Source organism: Theropithecus gelada, chromosome 5 (assembly GCF_003255815.1).
Source record: "Theropithecus gelada isolate Dixy chromosome 5, Tgel_1.0, whole genome shotgun sequence".
Taxonomy (NCBI): Eukaryota; Metazoa; Chordata; class Mammalia; order Primates; family Cercopithecidae; genus Theropithecus; species Theropithecus gelada.
In genome coordinates this window covers 107,983,612-108,006,489 of record NC_037672.1, presented here as the reverse complement: position 1 = coordinate 108,006,489, position 22,878 = coordinate 107,983,612, and the positions used below count along the sequence as shown (strand labels likewise).

At 38.2% G+C, this 22,878-nt stretch overlaps 1 protein-coding gene across 1 annotated transcript in view; it reads right to left on the bottom strand.

The window, feature by feature from the left end:
• ENPEP (glutamyl aminopeptidase) overlaps positions 1 to 19,724 on the bottom strand; it is an 83,651-nt gene extending 63,927 nt beyond the window's left edge. Inside the window, exons 1-3 of the mRNA XM_025385114.1 lie at positions 18,739 to 19,724; positions 7,075 to 7,216; positions 4,607 to 4,738 (exon numbers count right to left, since the gene is read on the bottom strand). Of these exons, the coding sequence (XP_025240899.1) occupies positions 4,607 to 4,738; positions 7,075 to 7,216; positions 18,739 to 19,382 (918 nt within the window). The 5' untranslated portion in view covers positions 19,383 to 19,724. The remainder of the gene's footprint in view (positions 1 to 4,606; positions 4,739 to 7,074; positions 7,217 to 18,738) is intronic.
• Positions 19,725 to 22,878: the final 3,154 nt, after the last annotated feature.

The following is a 22,878-nucleotide window of genomic DNA, read 5'->3' as shown; positions in this document are numbered from 1 at the left end:
CTGAGATTTTTGTTTCTCAGCAACAGAATCACTCACGCCATTTATTTTTTATTTATTTACTTATTTATATTTTTGAGACCCAGTTTTGCTCTGTCACCCAGGCTGGAGTGCAGTGGCGCCATCTCGGTTCACTGCAACCTCTGCCTCCTGGGTTCAAGCGATTCTCCTGCCTGAGCCTCCCGAGTAGCTGGGATTACAGGCACGTGCCATCACGCTCGGCTGATTTTTGTATTTTTAGTAGAGACAGGGTTTCACCATTTTGGCCAGGCTGTTCTCAAACTCCTGACCTCAAATAATCTGAGCACCCCAGCCTCCCAAAGTGCTGGGATTACAGGCACTAGCCACAGCGCCCGGCCACCATTGTCATTTAACTCGTCCTGAATTTGATTCCTTAAAGACTCATGCAAAGCTAAAGCATTCTGGGAAAGTTACTGTAGACCAACTGTACCTCAGAAGGCATCACAAACCTAACAACTTCAAATGATTTTATGTATACTAATACAGGTGATTTCTTTTTCCTACTTTGTGTTTTCCCAATTTTCAATAATGTACATGAATTAAACTTACAATTTTAAAAACTCAAAAATACATTTATAATGTACATTGTTCTTGGTTTGAAAATGAATTGCAGTATATTCCAATGGGGAACTTTGTGCTGAACTCTCAGGTTCATGACATGCTTATTGGGAATATTGTTTCCTCTCTGATGACTCCTGCGGGAACAATAGGATTACGTTTTGTTTTCTTTAAAAACAGTAACTAGACAGTTTGTTCACATAACTAAAAAGTCATATAATCTCTGCATACTATGCACAGTTCAGGGTGTGTCCACTTTTTTATTTTTCTGTGGTAAAATTCAGTGATTTCATTTACTGTAAAACCCTAATCAATCAACTAAACCTGAAGAAGGCCTCAGGAGTAGATTTCTTGCAGAGTTGTAAAAAATCCTTCTGTCAGTGGCTGGCCTCAATTGTTGCTAAACTATTCTTAGTAACTCTTCATGTTACTCTGTTTAGAATTGAATCAAAATGCAATGCAATTAATTTAAAAGGAAAATATGAGAGAGAAAAGACTTCTGAGCTACCTTCAAAACCAATTTAATTTTTCTCATGAGCAACAAGGATATTTTAAACATAATGAATGGTTCAACTCTAAAGTCGGCTATACTCTCCTCAACTAAACAATTAAGAATGCAGGCATTGATTCTGTGTTTATTGATATAAAGGAACTATTGTCAGAGAGGCAAATATATCCAAGAGAGTTTAATCAGGGCATTATAGATTCTTAGATTGCATAGTATAATCTGATTATGAATAGCAGGTGGTTAATGTACCAGAAGAAGAGTGGATAAGAATAGTCACCTAATAATGGTGTACAAAACAGCTACATGGCTTCATTTTTTATTTTTGTTTTTTACTAAAAAAGTAATACAATGACTTTGGGTCCAGGTGGTACAGTAAAGGGATGCTTTGATGTACCCCACTAATCCTAATACCCAGAAATTAGTGATAAAATATAAAAATGGGAACAAGACATAAGGATCGGGAGCTATAAGCATACTGAGCTCCAGTTTTGGAAGGAATCGGTCAGAAACAGGTTTCTGGGGATCAGACCCAAGCCATGCTTTGGAAATCATGTTCTAAAACTCTGACTACTAGTTCTGATTGTTTTCTCATCACTTTTTGGTTTTTATTTTATGACAATCATATTCTTGAATTTTTGAATATATTAATTAAAGGTTGTGTGTATGCATGTTTAATTTTGTTATGACTTTTTGGAATTCTCTTTTGTTTTTCCAATTATCACTATTTTCTCCCACTGTGTTTCTATTTGTCTTAGATGTTTTCCTTTTATGTTACTTGTTTTCCTCATATACCTGGTTGTTCTTAGCTTGTCTGCTAAGTTCTAAGAATGTAGGACTCTGAGGCTGGTGTGAGTTTCCTCTGGTGTTACATTTCAATAGATTTAAGTAGGTTGGTTTTTCTGTAACTCTCTGGAGTAGGAAATCATACCAGGAGCAGTTTGTACTTGGGTGGGTGTCAACTATTAGATTTCAACTTACAGTGAGTGGGTAGGGAGCCAGGAGGCGAAGCTCCCAAATGCCAAATGGGAGGAACTCACTGTGGAGCATTTGCATTCACACTAGATCCCTTAAATTTCTCCCATAAGGTTCTGTTCAACTTTTAAAGGAAACGGACCCACAGTTTTTTTCAGGAGGGGAAACTCTGGCTGCCTATCTTCTATGGAAGGGTTGGAGGAAGGGGAAAGCGGCACATCTCATTTTCTTGAAACTTTTCTGGCTCAGAGCCTCTGAGAAGTTTCAAAAGAGAGTTTGGCTTCTGTTGATCTTTTATAAAATAGATGACTGGAAAGTAATGTATTAAAACAATATTATGTTTGTTTCCCTCCCAAATGATGGAACGCATCACTTATTTAAGACAAAATGTTATGCTCTCAGTTTTCATAGAAGAACCATTTAAGAAATAATTACCACCTACAGGACGTTTTGGGATCTTTTGCAAAACTGTAGTTTTTCATTATGTCACTTCAAATCCTTTATATAAAACCCATCCCAAGAACCCAGCTAACTAACTGGTACAGGCTTTAATGATTTACCTAGCTAGTATAATATTACAAGTAAATGTCCCTGGTCAGAGGACCTGGTGATAGAGTCATATTGGAAATTCAAGCTCACTGTCATTATTAGAAAATAACTGCAAATACTATGTCCTCTGCTGATTGGTTAAATGCATTGTTCTTACCTACGAGACTCTGTCATTTTTAGTACAATTGCTTAGCCTTTCTGTTTCCTCTTGGTATTTCTACCTCAAATAGAGAAATTTGCCCAGAATGTAATAATAGTTTTTAAAACTTAGTGTGGGAAACACCTGCACATGATGAAAGACAGCCATGCAATAGAATTGTCAATGATGAAGAAAGCAGCTTCAGATGAAAATTGCATGTTTGCTAGACTGAAAGAAAAAAGCAAGCTTGACTAATGTTCTCACCTCTATATTAAGCAAGAGGAATGCCATCGACTGCACTCAGCACAATCTAGAAAAAACAACTTCCTCTTTCTGAAGCCATTTCCTTTTCATACCTAATATTATCTGTCAGCCACTGGTAGTTCCCTTTACCATGACTGCAGTTTGCATCAAAGCAACCTACATGGCAAGGGAAAGTTAGAATATGGATGAGTCCTCACGATATGCAGCCCCTTTGAAAAGGTCTGTGGACATCCCCCACTCGCTATAATTTCGATACAGTATAGGCAGCATGCTGGCAACCCAGGTTGAGGACATCTAAATATCAACTCCTACTACACCAAAGCAAAGGCAAATTTTCCCTTTGTTAATTTCACAGGAAATAGAGGAACCCATCCTCTCTCCTCCAATGACTGATGAAGAGGTATTTTCAGAATATCACACTTCAGAAGGCTAAGCAAGATACAGTATTTGGAAGGAGCTTGGAATTTAAGTCTCTACCACCTGCCAGCTGGGTCATCTTGAATAAATAACCTAAATTCATTAAACTTCAATTTTTCTCATCTCTAAAATGGGGGTGATGATTTCCTCCTTATAAAATTATATTGCAAAGATGGTGAGGCTTTATATATTTAAAATATATGGTGCAGAGGTGGATTAACTAGAACTGGCTTAATAGACAACCTAAACATATGTTCAGGACAGAAGCAAAATGGGGGCCTCCAAAATGAAAAAAGTTAATTAGGTAAAAGTATGTCGTTCTTCAAAAGAAAACGATTAGGCCGGTCGCGGTGGCTCATGCCTGTAATCTCAGCACTTTAGGGGGCCAAGGCCGGTGGATCACCTGAGGTCAGGAGTTCGAGACAAAGCTGACCAATATGGTGAAACCCCGTCTCTACTAAAAATATAAAAATTAGCCAGGCGTGGTGGCGGGCGCCTATAGTCCCAGCTACTCAGGAGGCTGAGGCAAGAGAATCGCTTGAACCCGGGAGGTGGAGGTTGCAGTCAGCTGAGATCGTGTCACTGCACTCCAGCCTGGATGACAGTGCGAGACTTCATCTCAAAAAAAAAAGAGAAAACTATTGAACTAGTCGTCTTGATATTTTTTTAAAAAGCTTATTTATATTTTATCATACTTTTAAAAAATGCTTTTGGATACTTTGCTGCTACCCATTTTGATTACATATAGGAATGGAGCCATAAACTTCTCAGTGCCTCGTCATTCGAAGCATATTCCTTTACCTCAGGTTTCCTCCTCTCTCTCTAGTCTATATCTGAGAGAGCTACACATATACCCAACCATTTTTTTACATTAGGCATACCCAAACATGTTAACATATTTGTGCTGGTATACTTAGGAGCTAGTTTTTGACTTATAGCAAATGTTCCCTTGAAATAATTAAGGCCATACATACCTGTGTCAGTTGTGTTGGTTTATTTTTTACCTGTGTCCTTTCAGCCTACATTTTTCTATATTGTTCTATGTATTATCAAGTTCTCAGACCCTGGGGACTAATTTTCTGGCATGTTGTTTGAAAAAAAAAAAAAAAACTACTCAAAAAAGGTAGAAAATTAATTACAAATGCATACGTGGTAAATGTTTAAAATATAATGAGACTCACAGGTTTTCCACTATTTGATATTCTCTTTACAGAGTGAAATTGATGTACAGCAAAGCACACCAGGTACGTGCTCATAGGGACAGACTTCTCAAAAGTTGTTCGAGTCCATTTATCATCCACTGACTCTTCTTTCTATTGAAAAGAAAAGATAAACTTTTAGCTATCAAAATATCAATCATATATATACAAGACAAACAGACGATTAACCCAAACCTTGCTTTCTAGTCAGAAGTCCTTTGTCAAAGCTTAGCGGTCTGTCTAATTGTTTGTGGTGATGTGGAAAAGACTATAGGAAAATTTACTTCGTTTTTAGAACTGTTAAAGACTGGCTGAATTACACACTGTATTAGGTTTTTCAGGGAGAAATAAAATGTTGACTGGACTATCAGTTGAATAGGAGTTTGTCTGTCTACACTAAACACACCATGCTGACCATAATATTTGAGAGTACTGCAATCTCCTAATGAAAAACAGGCTCGTGCTCAGGTATTTGCTGATTCGACTGTGCAGGAGGGCAATTGCTGTACCCACTGTAGTGGAACATTGGCTTCTCTTTTCCATCTTTGGTTGTCTACTTCAAAGACCAAAGGTATGGTCACCGAAGTCAGTGCCTCGGTCTCCATGGACAGAGCGAAGGATTCTATTGCTTGACACAACTATTGACCTATCTGGCTTGCTGTGTCCATGCCAGCTCTGCTGTCCTCACTGTCGATCACCAATCCTAACACTTCAACCATGAATACTTGCCCAACTCCTGCTTCCATTATTAAACATTTCCACATCTCCTGCAGCCACTCTATTTGGGATGGTTTAAAAAAGATTAAGTGAGGGAGGCTGGACTAGAATGGGTGCCGCTGACACTTCAAGCATGTGTGTGCATGCCCTTGTATAATCGTGGTGGGGCTCCAGGCTACATTACTATAAAAACGTAGTAGTATAGTTTTGATCTCCTAAGAACCCAGATATTCTCCTACTTCCAGGACTACTATTTGGATCTAGTAGAAGGTAAAGTGTAACTCTGCACAGTGTAAAGGCCATAAGGGAAGATCTTAAGCAGAAGTTGGTGAATTTGCCGTTTTCCCCCCCAACTTCATCTAGATTGGTGTGTCATACTTTCAGTTTATCCTTTCCTCTTTCTTCTCCAATCAAACCTTAGAAGAAAAGAAATTGGTAATTAATTCTCACTGAGGCACGGATGGCTGCTAAGAGTACATTTTAATCCTCTTAAGTGTTTATTTGCTTCATTTTGTTGTTGCTTTCTCAAGGAATATTTTATCATTTAAAAAGATGAATTTTAAGATAATATTTAAAATAGTGGATCAGAAAGATGGGAGACATAATTTGGGGCCAGTGTCCTTCTGATTATTGTACCTAAAGATGAGCCTGACCCTTTCACATGTCAAATGTATAAAGTATGTAAACCTCAACTTTGAGGTAATGAAACTCTAGGTAACAACATTATCCATATGGGGATAGATGCAATAACGGAGAAAAGTGTTTTATGTGAATGAATAATTTATACAGGCAGAAATTATCAGCCTTTTAAAAATTTTTTCTCTTTTTTCTTTTTTAAATTTTATTTATTTATTTATTTATTTATTTATTTATTTATTATACTTTAAGTTCTGGGATATATGTGCAGAACGTGTAGGTTTGTTACATAGGTATACATGTGCCATGGTGGTTTGCTGCATCCATCAACCCATCACCTACATTAGGTATTTCTCCCAGTGCTATCGCTCCCCTAGCCCCCGACCCCTTGACAGGACTTGGTGTCTGTGTCCATGTGTTCTTATTGTTCAACTCCCACTTATGAGTGAGACCATGCGGTGTTTGGTTTTCTGTTCCTGCGTTAGTTTGCTGAGAATGATGGTTTCCAGTTTCATCCATGTCCTTGCAAAGGACATGAACTCATCCTTTTTTATAGCCTGTTTTTTTTCTCCAGACATTTAACAAGCACTTCCCATTCACCAAAAGAGTCTATGGGCAAAGTGTTCCCTGGTTTGCTTCTACAACCCAGTGTTTAAGTGATGATTTTTTTTTATAGTAGCTTTATCTTTTTTTTTTTTTAACAAAAACAAAAACTGGGTTTATATTCACCTGAAAACTAAATAGTGAGTAGCCCTCAAATATTTTCAAGTCTGTAACTCCATTAGCTTGCCATTACTGCAATTTGTCACGACTCAGGGATGCTGGTAGCTAAGCAGAGCCCAAGCAGATGTACGTGTCTGCGGCATTGTCTCTTGCATAGAAACACCAGTGTGCCCTTCTTGCCGGACTGTGATATCTTACAGACTTCTAGGACTCAAAGAAAAAGATTGCCAAAATGTATTTCACTCGGCTAAATAAACTATTAGTGCACATTTAGTTTTAGAATTCAATGGGTTGTCTTTCACAGAAAATCAGGTAATTGGCCTAATGTTGTCAATAGACTCTCTGCATAAACAAAACATTTAAAAAATACTTACCGCCACTGGCATATTTGACAGTGCTTCATATTCTTTGGGATGGGTGATAGATATTGTATAAGTTGCCTTTTTGTTGGGCTCATCAAAACAAGGAAAGGATTTCCTGGCATCTGTGGGTTCATGATCGGTGGCCGCTATGCTCCTTAGAAAGAAACACACAAACAAAATGTATGCTGCTTCTTCTGACAACCCCTATGTCTCTATTCCTAGGGGAAAAAAAAAATCAGCTATGCAATTATAACTATTACATTTCCAAAAATGAGGTTCCATCTAGAAGACTATCAAATACTTGTCAAAAGTTTTCCTGGAATTTTTAGGTTAACAAATTTTAAAAAAATTCTGAGACAGATTGCTTCAGATATTTCATTCACATATTTATTTGTCAAAAACCACAGTTACTTCTGCATCAACCTAACAGCTATTTTGGTGCCATAACTAAAAATCTGTGGAGGAGCAAAAATAAATCCAATTATGAGCCAGTACTCTCTCCACTCCAAACCCATTGAGCAACAAGTAGATAAACAGAAAGCCAAACTTAAAAGCTTTTGTCTAACTACCCTTATGGGAAATGAACAGCTGTCTTCTGTCACAGAGTGGAGTTTATTACAGAGTCCCCAGTCCCTGCCCCTAATGGCACATTCTTTGTTATTTATATTACACCAGGGACAAAACCCCCAGTTTCATTTCCATGTAAAGGCAGTGCTGAGTAATCTCCTAGGTGAAGTAACCTTTGTCCCAGATTAAAACTCACTCTTAAAAAGAGACAGCAGCATTTATTTTTATGGCTCTAACTAGGCATATGCTTGTGTAAACTAAAATGTTAATGTTTACTATTTTCATAATTTCAAGGTGAAAATATTATTTTCTGAGTAATTGCTCAAAAAATCAATAAGCATATACTTCTTACTTGTAAATATATTACAGTAAGAGAATACTGTATATTTGCTTATTAGAAAATCAAGCAAAGTAAAAAGTATAAAAGTAAAGAAATGGTCATTTCTATTCATTAATAATATGTATACGGAAAAATGTTGTCATTCAGGATTCTCAAAACTAAGAAAGAATACCATAAAGAATATCAGGCTAAATTATTACATTATCCATTCACCCAAGAAATATTAATTGAGTCCCTTCCACACACACACACATGCACACACAAGCACCTGTGCATGCATGCACACATTTGCAGACATTTTTCTGGCTGCTGTATGAAACCGCCTTTGCAAAATTATAACAGAGGAAATTATGACAGTGAAAAACGTCAGCCCTAACCGACTCCATCTTGCTTTTAACCTTTAAGCTGTATTTGTTCATTCCTGAGCACAGGCTGAACTAATTTTGGGAAGGAATTCGGTTCATGGTTTGACTCTGAAACCAAATTGATAATAGCCCTTTCCTGAAAAGACCTCCTTCTTCCCTGGGGACCAGTCTGCCTTTGCAGGACTAACAGATTAGCTACAAGATTAGAAATTACAGTTTAGGGGTCATGCAGCCTCTGGCTGCAAGAGTCTCAACCTCCTCAAATTCCTCATGGGGATAACATTACTACTGTAAAACCTAAGATTAGTGCTTGAGATATTTTGCAGACTCTGTCCTTGATAGATCAGCTGACACCACCCAGACCAGTAATCTGGCTCAGCCAGTTCTGCCATCCCACCCAGGAACAGAAAACAGCAAGAAAAACTCACTTTCGACCCTCTATGATTCCATCTCCAACTTGACCAATCAGCACTCCCCACTTCCCAAGCCCCTACCCGCCAAATTATCTTAAAAACTCTGATCCCCAAATGCTCAGTGAGACAAAGTTGAGTAACATTAAAATTCCGGTGTCCTGCACAGCCGGCTCTGTATGAATTACTCTTTCTCCGTTTCAATTCCCCCAATCTTGATAAATCGGCTCTGTCTAGGCAGCGGGCACAGTGAACCGACTGGGCGGTTACATGTATAGATAAGATTCCAGATGGCTTACAGGGTGTTAGACAAGAGATACACAAATAAATAAATAATTTAGGAGAGTGATGATAGCTATATAGAAAATAAAACACTGGAAGAGACAGAATGACTAGGAAAAGTGGTAAGCAACATTAGGTAGAGTAGTCACAATCTCTTGGTTTGTCAAGATCTAAATAATAGAAAAAGCCAGGCAAGTGGAGGTTCGGGGAAATATGTTCAAGTAGAAGGAACCATTAGTGCAAAGTCCCTAAGATGAAAAAGAACCTGATGTGGTTAAAGAATTGAAAGGTGTCCAGTGTGGCTAAAGAACACTGATCCAGATGGACTGGAGCCAGAGATAAGTTGGACATGAAGTCAGCAGAGTCCAGATCAGGAAAATATCAGAGATCGTGAGAAGAGCATGCATTTTATTTTGATTCAAGGATTTATTACAGTCAAGGATTTGACTGCCTTTGGCCAAATATGGGAGTGTTGGAACATCAAAATAAACAATGGGATTATAACTCATTGAATAAATTAACAATCTCTGACTTTTTACTCTGATTTTTTAAAATGAATAAATAAATGGGTGACAAGGGAAATTTCTTCCTTCCAGTAGATTGTCTACTAATAATATTTGAAGGAAAATTGATTTTAAAAAATCATCAGTGGGTGCCAAAACAAGGGGGTGAAAGTTTGGGGAGGAAGGGATATTTGCAAGGTTTCAAAAAAACACCCTGAAAGTTACCTAAAGAGAAACATTTTAACTTTACAATGGAGCCGTTTGTTGGACACTACCTTAAGCAAGCTACAAAGGAAGCATCACTAATAAGAGTTCAAACAAGCACAGTGTGTCTCTAATGCGATTTCCTCAGAGAGACACATCACTTCTGTGATAGTCCTGACAAAGAAAAATAAAAAATAAAAAGTTTAACTTGTATTTTTAAACCATGAGGAAAATCAGACAAGCTAAAACTGAGGGACATTCACAAAATAGCTGGCCTGTATTCTTCAAAGATATTAACTTTAGAAAAACAAAGGAGGACTAAGGGACTTCTTTTCGTTTAAAGTTTAAAGGAGTCTAAAAGGGCATGACACTAAATGCAATGCACCATTCCAGACTGGGTACTGGACTGGGAAAAAAATCATTTAAAAAGACATCATTAGGTTAGTTGATAAAATTTCATTACAGACTGTGAATTAGATAATTGTATCAATGTTAAATTTCATGCTTATTTTAGAGAATGCCCCTGTACTTAAGAAATATGCTCTAATGTTAAGGGATAAAGGGAGAGGATGTTTCCATGTGCTCTGGAAAGGAAGGGGAAGGGTTACGGGCTAAAATGTCAACAACTGGTGAATCTAGGTTAAGTATTTCTAGGAATTCCTAGTACCATTCTTATAACTTTTCCTATGAGTTTGAAATTATGTCACAATAAAGTTACCCAAGAAAAGCCTCAGTTAAGAATTCATTCTGCAAAAGAATAATCATTGATTAGTTTTGTGACATTAACAGTTTAGTCAATTGAAGTTTCTAAACACCTTGCAGATTGTAGTTAATTGCAAATATATCAGACTCTAAAAAAGCCTGTACACTTTCCCAGAGTATGAAAGTTTTATAGTAAGATCCACCAAGCTCCAACCCCATGTTTAGTTAGCTGCCTTTTTCTTCTGAATTCTTCTGGCTTCTGATGTCTTCCAGAGGCAGAGGAAAAGGAAAAGTCACTCCTTGCAAGAATGTCTCCGCTGAGTCACACCTCAGAAATAGGCCAGCTAATTTGAGAAAATGAATGTGTGTGAGTGTGCACGCGTGCATGCGCGCACCACACACATCTTCATGTGTGGGAGGTGAGAGGAAAGAGGGAGTGGAATTACACTTTCCTAAGCTATAGCCATGGGGTATGTTTTCAAATACTCTATTTTACTCTTGGCTGGATGCTAGAATATGAATACACACACACACACACACACACACAAACACACATATATATATATTCCTAAGAATCCAGGAAAGAAAATAATTTTCAATCCTTTTCTTACCTTCTCTCTTTAAAAGACATTCTGCTTGATTGTAAGCAAAAACTACCTTTCTAAACTAGCGTATTCCTGAGCTTGCCAACGGACATGGAACAGAACAGTGTGGGAGATTTCTCTGTGGAGTGTGTTTGGTCCAGCTCAGTGGTCGTCTCAGCAAATGTCAATCTCAGCAAGTCTAACTCAATCACAGTGACCCAGATATAGATACAGTGACATTCATCAACCAGAAGAGCTATATAATGTTTATTTTCTTTTTCTTTTTTAAAGTTCAGAGCCAATATGATTTTATGGGGAAAACCCTTTTCTAAGAGCAAACATTCTTACATTCTAATCCACTTCAGCTACTTAAGTGGGATCTTGACCAAGTCACAAAACCCCAGACTTTTAGTGTCCTCATCTGTAAAACCTGGTCACCAGAGCATGTATGGCCTCTTCACAGCATTATGGGGAAGTGAGAAGGGGTAGATTACATGTAGTAATACATTTGAAACTCCCTTAAAATTTACATAATGCGGTTAGGATATACCTCATTCTACATCTCACAAATCTAGAATGTAAGAATCTACATCTTATAAATGTAGAATGCTGACTATGACCTAGCACTTTCACAATCTGAAATATTTCAAATTCTTTCATTTGACTGCAATATATACTGGAACAAAATTACTTGGTGTATATACACTATATGCAATACAAGCATTTTTAAAATGGTAACCTGTTCTTTTTCTCATGAACTTCAGAATAACTCAAAAGCTCCTTTTTATATATCCTAAATTCCATCAGTCGGCCCTAAACTTTTCTAAGTGTATGCAAAGTTGAAAACAAGGAATAAGAGATAACAATACAAAACAATTCTAGATCACAACTTATTTGGGAAGGTTGTATTCAGTGATTAAAATCAGATGACTTGTGTTGCAAATTAAGAGAAAAAGGCTGACTAATAGCACAATATGTTCAGGAGTGACTTGTGGGTATGTCCTGAATGATTATCACGCCAGGCAAATGTGTTGGAGTAAACCACCTTCCCACAAGGGCCCCCTATGCCACATTAATAGGTCACTTACTAGACCTAGAACAATAAAATGATAGTCTATGCAATTTAGTCATTTCCAAAAGGGAAGAGCATTTCTCTGGCATCTCTGAGTGGATCAGATCAAGGTGACTTTAGAGAAAACTGAGGGAGAAGGGACGATAGCACAAACTGTGGCTTGAATCACTCTGAATAGACTCTAAAAACAAAAACCAAGAAAGGTACCTAATTATCTCATAAATCATCTGGTATGCTGCTTCCAGGGAAGACTCTCCAGCTGTGTTGAGCAATTTTATAGTTGAACCAGCAAAATAAACAGCAAGTTTTGGGTGAAATCCTTAAACACAGAGCTTCTGATTCAGAACAGGTAGTCACAATTGCTAGAAGTCTATATATACTAAATAAAGGGTTCCAGAATTACGTACAGGAGCAGATTGGTGAAAAACAACCCCTCTAGATTGTTCAGACTTCTGTGTATTTTTATGGTGGTTTGAATTATCCAGTTAGTTATTTAACTTTATTTTCCAGTTGCTTTTTTTCTATATAGAAGATATTCAAGGTCAAGTAAAATTTCTTTTTGTTTTTTTGCTTCCAAAATAAAATAAATTTACTTAGCCTCCTGCAACAAGTAAACAAGACCAAAAAGAAAATATATTCTTTGTTTGTTTGTTTGTTCGTTTGAGATGGAGTCTCACTCTGTCACCCAGGCTAGCGTGCAGTGGTGCAATCTTGACTCACTGCAACCTCCGCCTCCTGGGTTCAAGCAATTCTTCTACCTCAGCCTCCAGAGTAGCTAGGATTACAGGCGTGTGCCATTACCCCCTACTAATTTTTGTATTTTAAGTAGAGACGGGGTTTCTCCATGTTAGCCAGGCTGATCTCGAACTCCTGACCTCAGGTGATCCGCCCACCTCAGCCTCCCAAAGGGCTGGGGTTACAGGCATGAGCCACCTTGCCCAACCAAAAATCTATTCCTTATTAACATTCTTATTGATAATGGGATAATAGCTCAGCATACCAATCTAAGAATATAATCAACAAACTGACATACAATAAAAATTTCAAGGTCAAAACTACATGTGCTTGAGTATACATACACATCCGTGCACGTAAGAATACATTACACACACACACACACACACACACACACACACACACACTTAATGATAATTATCTCACCGATGTTTCCACTCAACTCCTAAATCTTTATTACAAGCTCTAACCTTGCGCTTCAGACTTACATAGGCAAGTGCTTACTAGTCATCTCTTCCTAGATGTCTGACAAGCCATCAACACATCTGACACTGAACTTACAACCTTCCCTTCTAACGTGGCTATTTCCCACCTATTTCCAATATCAACTGAGGTGAAGGCTAGCTGGGGTATCCTAGACCCATAACTTTAACTCACCCTTCCTCGTAGTCAATCAATCTGCAAATCTTGACTACTTTACCTCCAAACTATTTTCTCCATTGTGCACTCTCTTCTCTATCCTGAAATCACTTTTCCTATCTGATTCTTATCTTCTCTTTCCTGGATTGCTCCAATATCTTTCATATATCCAAGTGTATAGTTGAGTTAACTCTTTCTTTCACCATCCATATCCAAAAAGTCACCAGGTAATTTCTCCTTCATAATGCCTATGATGGCTATTTTTCCTTTTCCTTCATATGGGTTTTCCTCAGTGATATCTAGCTAGTCTCTTCATATAAACTTCCCCTACAAACTAATTTTCTTGTCCCCACTATGCTTTTCTGACTTGGTGCCTTTCCTTTATGCCTGCTTTTACTTTCTCACTGGTCTCTGCTGCTCAATTCCCACCATAACATCAAAATTCAGCTTAAATCCTATTAGTGCTACGAAGAACACCTTGGAAGCCCAAACTAGAAATGATCTCTTTGAAATTCCGGTTGTACTTCCTGTCAATTCCACTGTTTCTCTGCCTTTAAACTATGGAATTTGCATTCCTAAGTTCAAATACACACACACACACTCTTCCTTTCCACAGGGTAGGGAGAAAAGGAACCAAGGGAAAATTTTCACCTAAGTGGGAATGTAGAGATGTTCTTGGTGGAAGTTAGGCTCGTTTATGGGAAAGGAGCTGTGGTAATGCAATGTGTCCCAGCATTTGCCAGAGGACACTAGTCATGTGAGAGCTTATATGATAATATGTCCATATATTCCATTTAACAATATTTGAGTGTTCACTGTGTGCCAAACAGTAAATGAGAGACATATATCCCTACTCTTAAGAACCCCACAGAAGAATCCATAGCCAGAGATAGTTGGGAAACTACATAGAGGACGTTATCACATAAAAGTCTCTGAAAACCCTATAATCCCAGCTACTCAGAAAGGTGAGGTGGGAGGATCACCTGAACTCATGAACTCATGGGTTCGAGCCAGAAGTTCTACTCCAGCCTGGACCTCATCTCTTTAAAAAAAAAAAAAAAAAAAAAAAAAGTCTCTGAAAAGTTCCATAATTAAAAAACAAAATCCAAAACAGATCATTGTGTATTTAGTATTATTGCACAAACTGATTTAGCCACAGAATCTCTCCCCTGCTATTTTTCTGGTAATATCCACTGAGATCCCCATGCAACTAGAATTCTGCAGTCCATACTTTGGGAAATGCTAAGTAAGCATAATTCAAATGCTGACAAGGAAAAGCCAAATCTTGGAGAGAAGAAAATATATACTTTGGAGTTTGAGTGGAGGGAAACTCTTTTAGGGAAGGGAACAGCTAGAAATCCTACATAACACGGTGAGAAAATGGGAAGAAGGAGGGTGTGGTCAGAGGAACATTCCAAAGGTTCCAATCCTTCCAAGTGAATTTCCTCAGACCCTAAAGAATAGACTAGAGAGTAGGAAGAGGTAGATCAATAAAGGAAAAGCGACTGGATGTTTCTCAGACTTTCTCCTCCCACGCCCCACTACAACTCTGTTCCCAGAAAGACAATGTGGAATTCTAAATTGTACCCCCTTTCTTCCCCATGTCTCAATCTTGAAAGAAAGCATCTTGGGTAGCTGTGAAGTTTGTGAAGCTCTAAGTCCTGATTGTATTTGCAGAAATTAAGTAATTTTGGTGACTACTGAGTGCAATCCTGTTTAGTTTGCATTGTGGTTGCCACATTAATATCCCTAACTGCTAATACTCAATCCTGGAGTTACATTTTACGTTAAGGTCAGAAAATATAATTTTTGACTCCGTACTTCACATGTATTACTATGATGATGTTTAAAATGATACAAACGTCACATATGATGAAACTCACTCTATAGTATGAAAGAAAGGCACTGCCCCTGGTGAACTCCCTCTGGCGGCCCTTATATGGAGCCTGTGGATGAGAACTCCTAGGGGCTGCATTGCCAAAATATTACTCACAGGCTTGGAAAAAAAAAAAAGCATGATGCACTTTTCTCATATGCTTGAAATATTTCAGACAAGGAAAACAAAAAGTATTCCATTTAGCCTAAATGAGGTTATTGAGCTGACGCCAGATCTGTTCCAAAACCATGTGTGTGCAGTACAGAACTGGCAGCATCTTTTGTAATGTGAGAGCTTCAACTGCTCCCAATGAAACACACAAACTTGGGAACACCAATCCTCAGAGAGAGCTGAACTGAGCATCAGCCTTCCTCACCGGTCTCGCCATCATTTCGCATTCTCTAATCAAAAGTTAAGTCAACTGAGCTTCAGAAGGGCAGCTCTCTGGTATACATTTTATGGTGAAATTAACTGGTACTGTAAATTAACTCCAAGAGTGAGAGTATTTGTGTGTATAATGCTTTTTTAGACTTATAATGTACATAATACAAACTTATTAATGGAAACTATGTAGTTCCCATTTTTGACCTTCCTAATATGTGTAAAATTTTATTTCATTATTTTATAAATATTTTGATGGTTTTACTCAGATAAAATTTTTCTTGTCTTTACGATCTAACAAGCAGTTTTAAAGTTTTAGCAATAATATTTAAAAAGTCTTGACTCACTTTCACTTTAATGAATTTTTAGAATCTTTTTAAGGTGGATATTCTTCAGAATATTGCCCTTCCTTCGACCATTGGCAAACACTTTTAAAAAATCATTGTATTATTAATAAGGCTCAGAGAAATAGGTGCTTTCATACATTGTTGGTGGAAATGGAGTTTGGGACATATTTTTTGGAAGTCAGTTTGGAGACACACACACATGCATACACATATTCATGCATATATATGTTATATATGTATATGCATGTACACATATATACGCAGACATACACGTGTTTATACACAGGTAGTATTGGCCCATCTTCTAGGAATTTTCTTAAAGAAATATTAGAAAATATTCATAAATAGTTATTTACAAGGATAGTCAATATAAGTATGTGCCTTCTTCTAGATCCTTACAGGTGAAAAAATAGGAGCAACTTAAATACCCACATTTAATGGAAAAGTGAATCAACTACATTGTATTCATACAATGGCCTACAATGTATCCATCAAATCATTTGTGGAAGAACACCAAATGACCGTAATTGATGCTATATTGAAAAAGCATGTTCCACAATACTAGGTATAATATAATTATGCCACAGCTATCTATGTCCAGAAAAGTACTAAAAGAGTCTCTGCCTAAATGTTAACAATGGCTATACTTGGGTAAAGAATTTATGGATGACTTTATTTTTTCTTATAATTATTCTCTGTTTTCTGAGTTTTCTTCAATAAATGTATATTATTTATGTTATCAATAAACAAAGTACTATTACAATATCTTGGTATATTTGTACATTTTGACCCAGCAATTCTATTTTTAGGACTATATCCTAAGGAAATAAACAGATGCACACACAAAGAGGTATTTAGAACTATGTTCTTTGGTGATTTGTTTATAATAATAAAATTCTAGAAACAACTCAAATGCTCAACAATAGAATTTGTTTTAAAAAATTACAATGTATTCAAGCAATGGAATATTTCACCTCTTTAAAATCAGATTCTTAGCTGTGTGCAGTGGCTCATGCCTATAATCCCAGCACTTTGAGAAGTGGAGGCAGGAGGATTGCTTGAGCCCAGGAGTTCAAGACCAGCCTGGGCAACATAGCAAGACCCTGTCTCAATAAAAAACAAAAAACAGATTCTTGAAAACATGTAAGAATAAGGGGAACTTCCCATGACATTAAGAAAAAAAGGCATATAGATAGACAGATATAATGCAATTAAAGGTTTGATTGCCTAGAAAAACATTAGAATATACATTAATATGCTAGCAGGGATTACCACTGGGCAGTGAAATTACTTACAGATTCTTTTGATTATCCTTTTTGATAACTTTTATGCTTTCAATGATGTAATTTTTATGAACATAAAAAAATACGTAAATGGTAAGAGTGTTTTATTGCTAGCAATATTAAGATATAGGATCTATATAAGCATGACCCCTCCAGATATTTTCTTCAAACTATCACTTCTACTCGATTTATCAGTTTACCACACAGGAATATAGGAATATTTAAATGTTTTGTTTTAGTCCATGGGTCTGTCGGACAAACAATAGAAAGAATTTTGACCAAAAATTTTGCTTGCTCTATAAGATGCTTAAAACAACAGGAAAAAGGGATATTTGTGGGTGGACTGGCCCAAGACTCACATCTTTAAACTGTGACACGAAGCTTTCTTAATCATCTACCTCTTCAGAATCTAAGCCAGCAAAGCAGTCCGGAGACAACGCAAGGTGTAATGTAGCCTTTCTCCCTGATGCAAGGGCTACATCTACAGTGTGAAGGAAGATTTTTGGAGTTCAATGAGAGAGTTTATGCCTTTAACATAGCTCTGGTAGTAGCCACTGATAGATACAAAGGCTAAATAGGTGGGTAAGTAGAATAAATATCTATCTACCTAGATAGATATTTGTATAAAAATATTTGTATGTATTTAACTATTTAATATATCTTTTATGTTGTAAAAGGTTTAGCATTACGTTTGCATATTGCATGATGAGCAACAAGCCCCAAAATTTATCTATGCCACTGATGTGTGGACTTAATGGGTATTTCCTGAAAGCCTACGTGCAAAGCATGGTTCTGGCCATAGGAGACAAAAAAAAAACAGTCATGTCTTCCTTTCCAGATGAAGACACAAAGACAATTCTGTGGATCACATGTGATTTTTCAATGTCTCTCTTCTCCAAAAAAGAGACATTGGACCAAAAAAAAAAAAAATGGACAAAATAATAACGGAAATTTACTGATGTTTCACGTAAATTTAGTGTAATACCACTTTAAAAGTTCACATACATTGCTATATATATATATTGCTACATAGCCTGGGAATATCACTAGTGAAATTTACCAAAGGCAGTTTTCACACCTGAGATAATGTACGGAAATCCTCAAGACAGGGTGCAGTATATTATTATTTCTCCTGATGGAATAAAAGACTTACATTGACTTTTGACTCCACAAAGCTCGTTCACTACTTTCAAGTTTTGTGACACGGTTTGGAAATACAACAGGGCAACAATTTTGGCTTCCCAGATGGACAGCCAGAATTGAAACCAAGAGCCGATCAAGATCAGACCAACATAATAATTAAAAGTGGAGACTGAAAAGAAAAAGAAAAGAAACGGAAAGCAGATATGTGAGTTTAAGGGAGGTAAAACAAAAATTAATATTTACTTGACTTGTCCGTTCTCCGTGTAGGTGGTTCTGTAAAACCCCACGAGGGAGCCGTTCAGCCAGCCGGCGAACTCCATGGTCAGGAGATAGAGGCTATCTCCACTGCTGGGGGTAAGCTCTTCCTCCGCCTCAACCACCACATACTCCTGCTTTTTGTACTCGAAACATCTCCGGACTTGCACCTGGTTCCCCGAGGGCCTCTTCAGCTCGGGGAGCCGGGTGATCCTGGTCTCCCGGAGGTGCAGCCACAGGTACCGGGTGGGCGCGCTCAGATTGATGGAGATGCTCACGGTGCCCGTGTAGGTGTCCTCCTCCAACAGGGGCTTCACGTGCAGGTCGTAGTGGACCGGGTTGACGAAGTCTGGCAGTCGAAAGTTTTTCCACTGTCCGCTCTCATCCTCACTGGCCGGGCAGATGTCCTGGTCCTGGGCAGGAGGACCTGAGGGGCTGGCCGTGGAAGACGGCAGGTGGGAAGGAGCCGGCGCCGTGCCCGGCCCACCATCCCCGCCGCAGTCACACGATCTGGTCAAGCCCACGGCAAGTCCCACTATTAATCCTACACCCACCACCACCGCACAGAGAATGGCCACGTGTTTCGTTTGAATGCAGTATCTCTTAGAGCCCTCTCTCTCCGCAAAGTTCATTTTTGCTTCCGAAGTCAAGTGTTACACATAAAAAGATGTTAAATTTAACTAACTAACGTCAGCAGACTTCCTTTTTAAATTGGAAGGAATCCCCTGATTTGGCAGCCTGTTTTCGCTTTTCCCACACCTCTCTCTCTGGCTTCTTGCGCCTTTTCCTCTCCCTTTTCACGTTCCCACCAGCCACTCAGGGTGAATGCGGAAACAAGGGGGGTGGAATGAGGACTCCGTAAGAGGAGCCGAGTGGGAGGAAGAGGGCTGGAGAGAAGACTGTCACAGCTCGCCTTATAAACGACGCATCTCCACCCCTACCCCTCCTGCACTGCAGCGAGTTAAATATAAAACAGGGCTTCGCTTATCAGCCAACGGGAGGATGAGCCCTTGCCAAAGCTCCGTCAGCAGCTTTCAGGGAGGAAGCGTTTGGGAGAGGTGTGCTTACGATAGAAAATCTCAACCTTTGCCACTCAGCCTGGGGCTTCTTCCTGTTGTGTTCACAATCTCTCCTTCCTAACTAAAGGGCTTCTTGAGTTTCAGCTACTTTATCAGATAGCTTGCCAAAGAAACTAAATGTTTTCTTTTATTTTTTTCCCCCTCATATTATGTAAACATTCAAAATCTGTCCTTTGGAGAAGTCATATCCTGGAATTGGGTGCTCAGGGTGATTCAAGGACCACCTAGGTACTCAGTAAATATTTGTGGAATTAGATTAGGAAAGCATAACCAGGTAACGCTAAATCAGTTCAGCTGGTGCTGAATGAATGCGCGAGGGGGATGCCAAAGAAATTAGCCAAAGCAGTAGTGGAGCTGGAAAGCTTAAGAAGAGAGAGAGAGAGCAACAGGGGGAGAAGTCTGAAAGGACAGAGGGACAAGGAAGAAGCCCTGCTTGTCTCCGCAGTGTGCCTCCAAGTGAGATTGACTTCCTTAGACTTTGATGAGGTAGAGCACGTTTAAAGTAGATTCCAGATGTGAAAATTGACCTGTTGGTAAATCCATCATCCATGCAAATCTATCATTTTGTTTCTGAATGACAAGGTCAGGAAGAAAAATTGCAATGAACTTCATATTTACTGGCAGCTTAGCTATGGACTGACATTTAGAGAGGTTAAGTTATTGCTCAAGGTTACACACCTGGCAAATAGCAGAACTGGGGTCTGAACTCAGGTCGTCTGAGTCTAAAGTCCATATATCTGGCTAGGTGTGGTGGCTCACGCCTGTAATCTCAGCACTTTGGGAGGCTGAGGCAGGTGGATCACCTGAGGTCGGGAGTTTGAGACCAGCCTGGCCAACGTGGTGAAACCCTGTCTCTACTAAAAATACAAAAATTAGACAGGCGTGGTGGTACACGTCTGTAGCACTAGGTACTCAGGAGGCTGAGACAGGAGAATCGCTTGAACCTGGAAGGTGGAGGTTGCAGTGAGCAGAGATCGTGCCACTGCACTCCAGACTGGGTGATAGAGTGAGACTCCATCTAAATAAATAAATAAATAAATAAATAAATAAATAAATAAATAAAATTTTTTTAAAAATTAAAGTCCATATATCAACGATTGCATTCTACTGCAATCGTTAAATATTCGTTAAAGGATACACATTCAAGGGTTAAGTAACTGTGAAAAACTTGGTATTTCCCCAAATGCAATCCATGGATATTAACAGATCTACTTGCCAAGCAAACATTGCTGGGTTAAAGTGAAAAATCTTCTTTTACTACTCTCTATTCTTGCAGAGCCTCCAGATGGTGACACACATTATGAGCCTCCCAGAGAGGAAACGCAATGGAGTACTTTCCCCATTTAGTTGACAAGAGAGCTTTTTCTGGGGAGGTACCTTTTGAGGGCCTTATGTTGCATAGAGCACACTCTGAGAAACGTTGTTTCAAACTGTTCTAAATTACAAACTAAACAAACAAACAAACAAAACTTTAAAAGCAAACAGGTCCTTTTTACTCTGTAACATTTCTATTGTTTTTCTCACAAAATAGTAGTAACAGAAAAAGAACTAAAGGAAAAAGGGATATGCTTTTCTAAATTGTAGACCCATCTTGTATTGATTAATTTTACATTCTGAAGCAATCCTAAACTTCTTGAGATCATAGTATCTTTAAGTTTGACACATTAACTTCCTGAATTTTAGCCCTTGAAACCCCTTTTTATTGAAAAGATCATCTGACATTTCAATAAAAGTTTGATGGGTCAAATATTTTGATGTATTTCTTAGGAATGAAAGGCAAAAATGTGGCTCAAATTTACCTCAATATAGTGAAAGGAAAAGCAAAAAGTATTTGGAAGAATGTACATAAAATTATGTTAAACTGGAAGTATTTTTTTAAATCTCAGATGGGCAAACATATATGAAATCTCTTAAACTTGACCTTATTTAGAAAGACAACAATCTTATCACCAGGTCTTATGTACAGAGAAGATAATAGACCTTTGCATTGGGTACAATTAAGGAAGATTAAGAATGGCCACCTGCTATGAAATAGCTCTTCTACTCTGCCTGAAATTCTGCCATAAGGAATATACTATTTAAATGCATTTTTTTTTTTTTTTGCCAGAACAAGTAAAGTACCCTAAGACCACATATGGGGTGTGTGTGTGTGTGTGTGTGTGTAAGTTTTGAGTCCACGGCCCAGTTCTAGCCACAGTATCTTACTAGTACCAACCTGTGTGAGCTGACTGCATTCAATGAAGGGCACCACATCTTGTGAGGGTTAGCGTATTAGGGTTACCTAATACAGCCAGATGAGAGGAGGTAGAAGAGCCAGTATGTGCACCATCACAGGCACTCTCCTAGATTAAATAGTTAATATTGGGTAATCTTACACTGAATGAATCTACATTGGATAGAAATAATTTCAAAAGGCTACTGCTGGTCAATTTCCACTTATTAGGTCCAAGCCAGTGGAGTGCAAGAACAATAATTTACTGTAAGTTCTATATGACAATCTCCATCCCTTTTGATACATACATTATCATCTACTTTGAGTACTAAAATTCTAGTATCTGCTCCTTATTTAACATTCAATAGATATCTGTTCCCTATTTAACACTCAATAAATGTTTATTGATTGCTTAGTGAATAAACAAATGAACAAATAAATGAACAAGGAGAGGAAGGAAAAACAATAATCAAGAATGGGAAGGGTTAATAGACATACCATGCCAGGAATGTTGAGAGAAACTCTGTTCGAATTCCAGAAAAAACTGGAATGACATTTCCTGGGGTGAGGACCTGGAAATCACATCTGATCTTGAGTAGGTGAGGAAATTCTTGGCAAATTCCTTCCCATAGCCGGTAGACTGATGCAAGAGACTCACTGTAACATCAAAGGCCAAGTATGCACCTCTCTTTTTCACTTAGAGCTTCCATTTAAAGCTTTTCTATTAGGTACCAGGAATTACACATCCCACAGAGCTATTGGGCCTTCTGTGTATACACAGCATTGTCTTAGTCTGTTTTTTGTTGCTATAACATATACCTGAGGCTGGGAGATTTA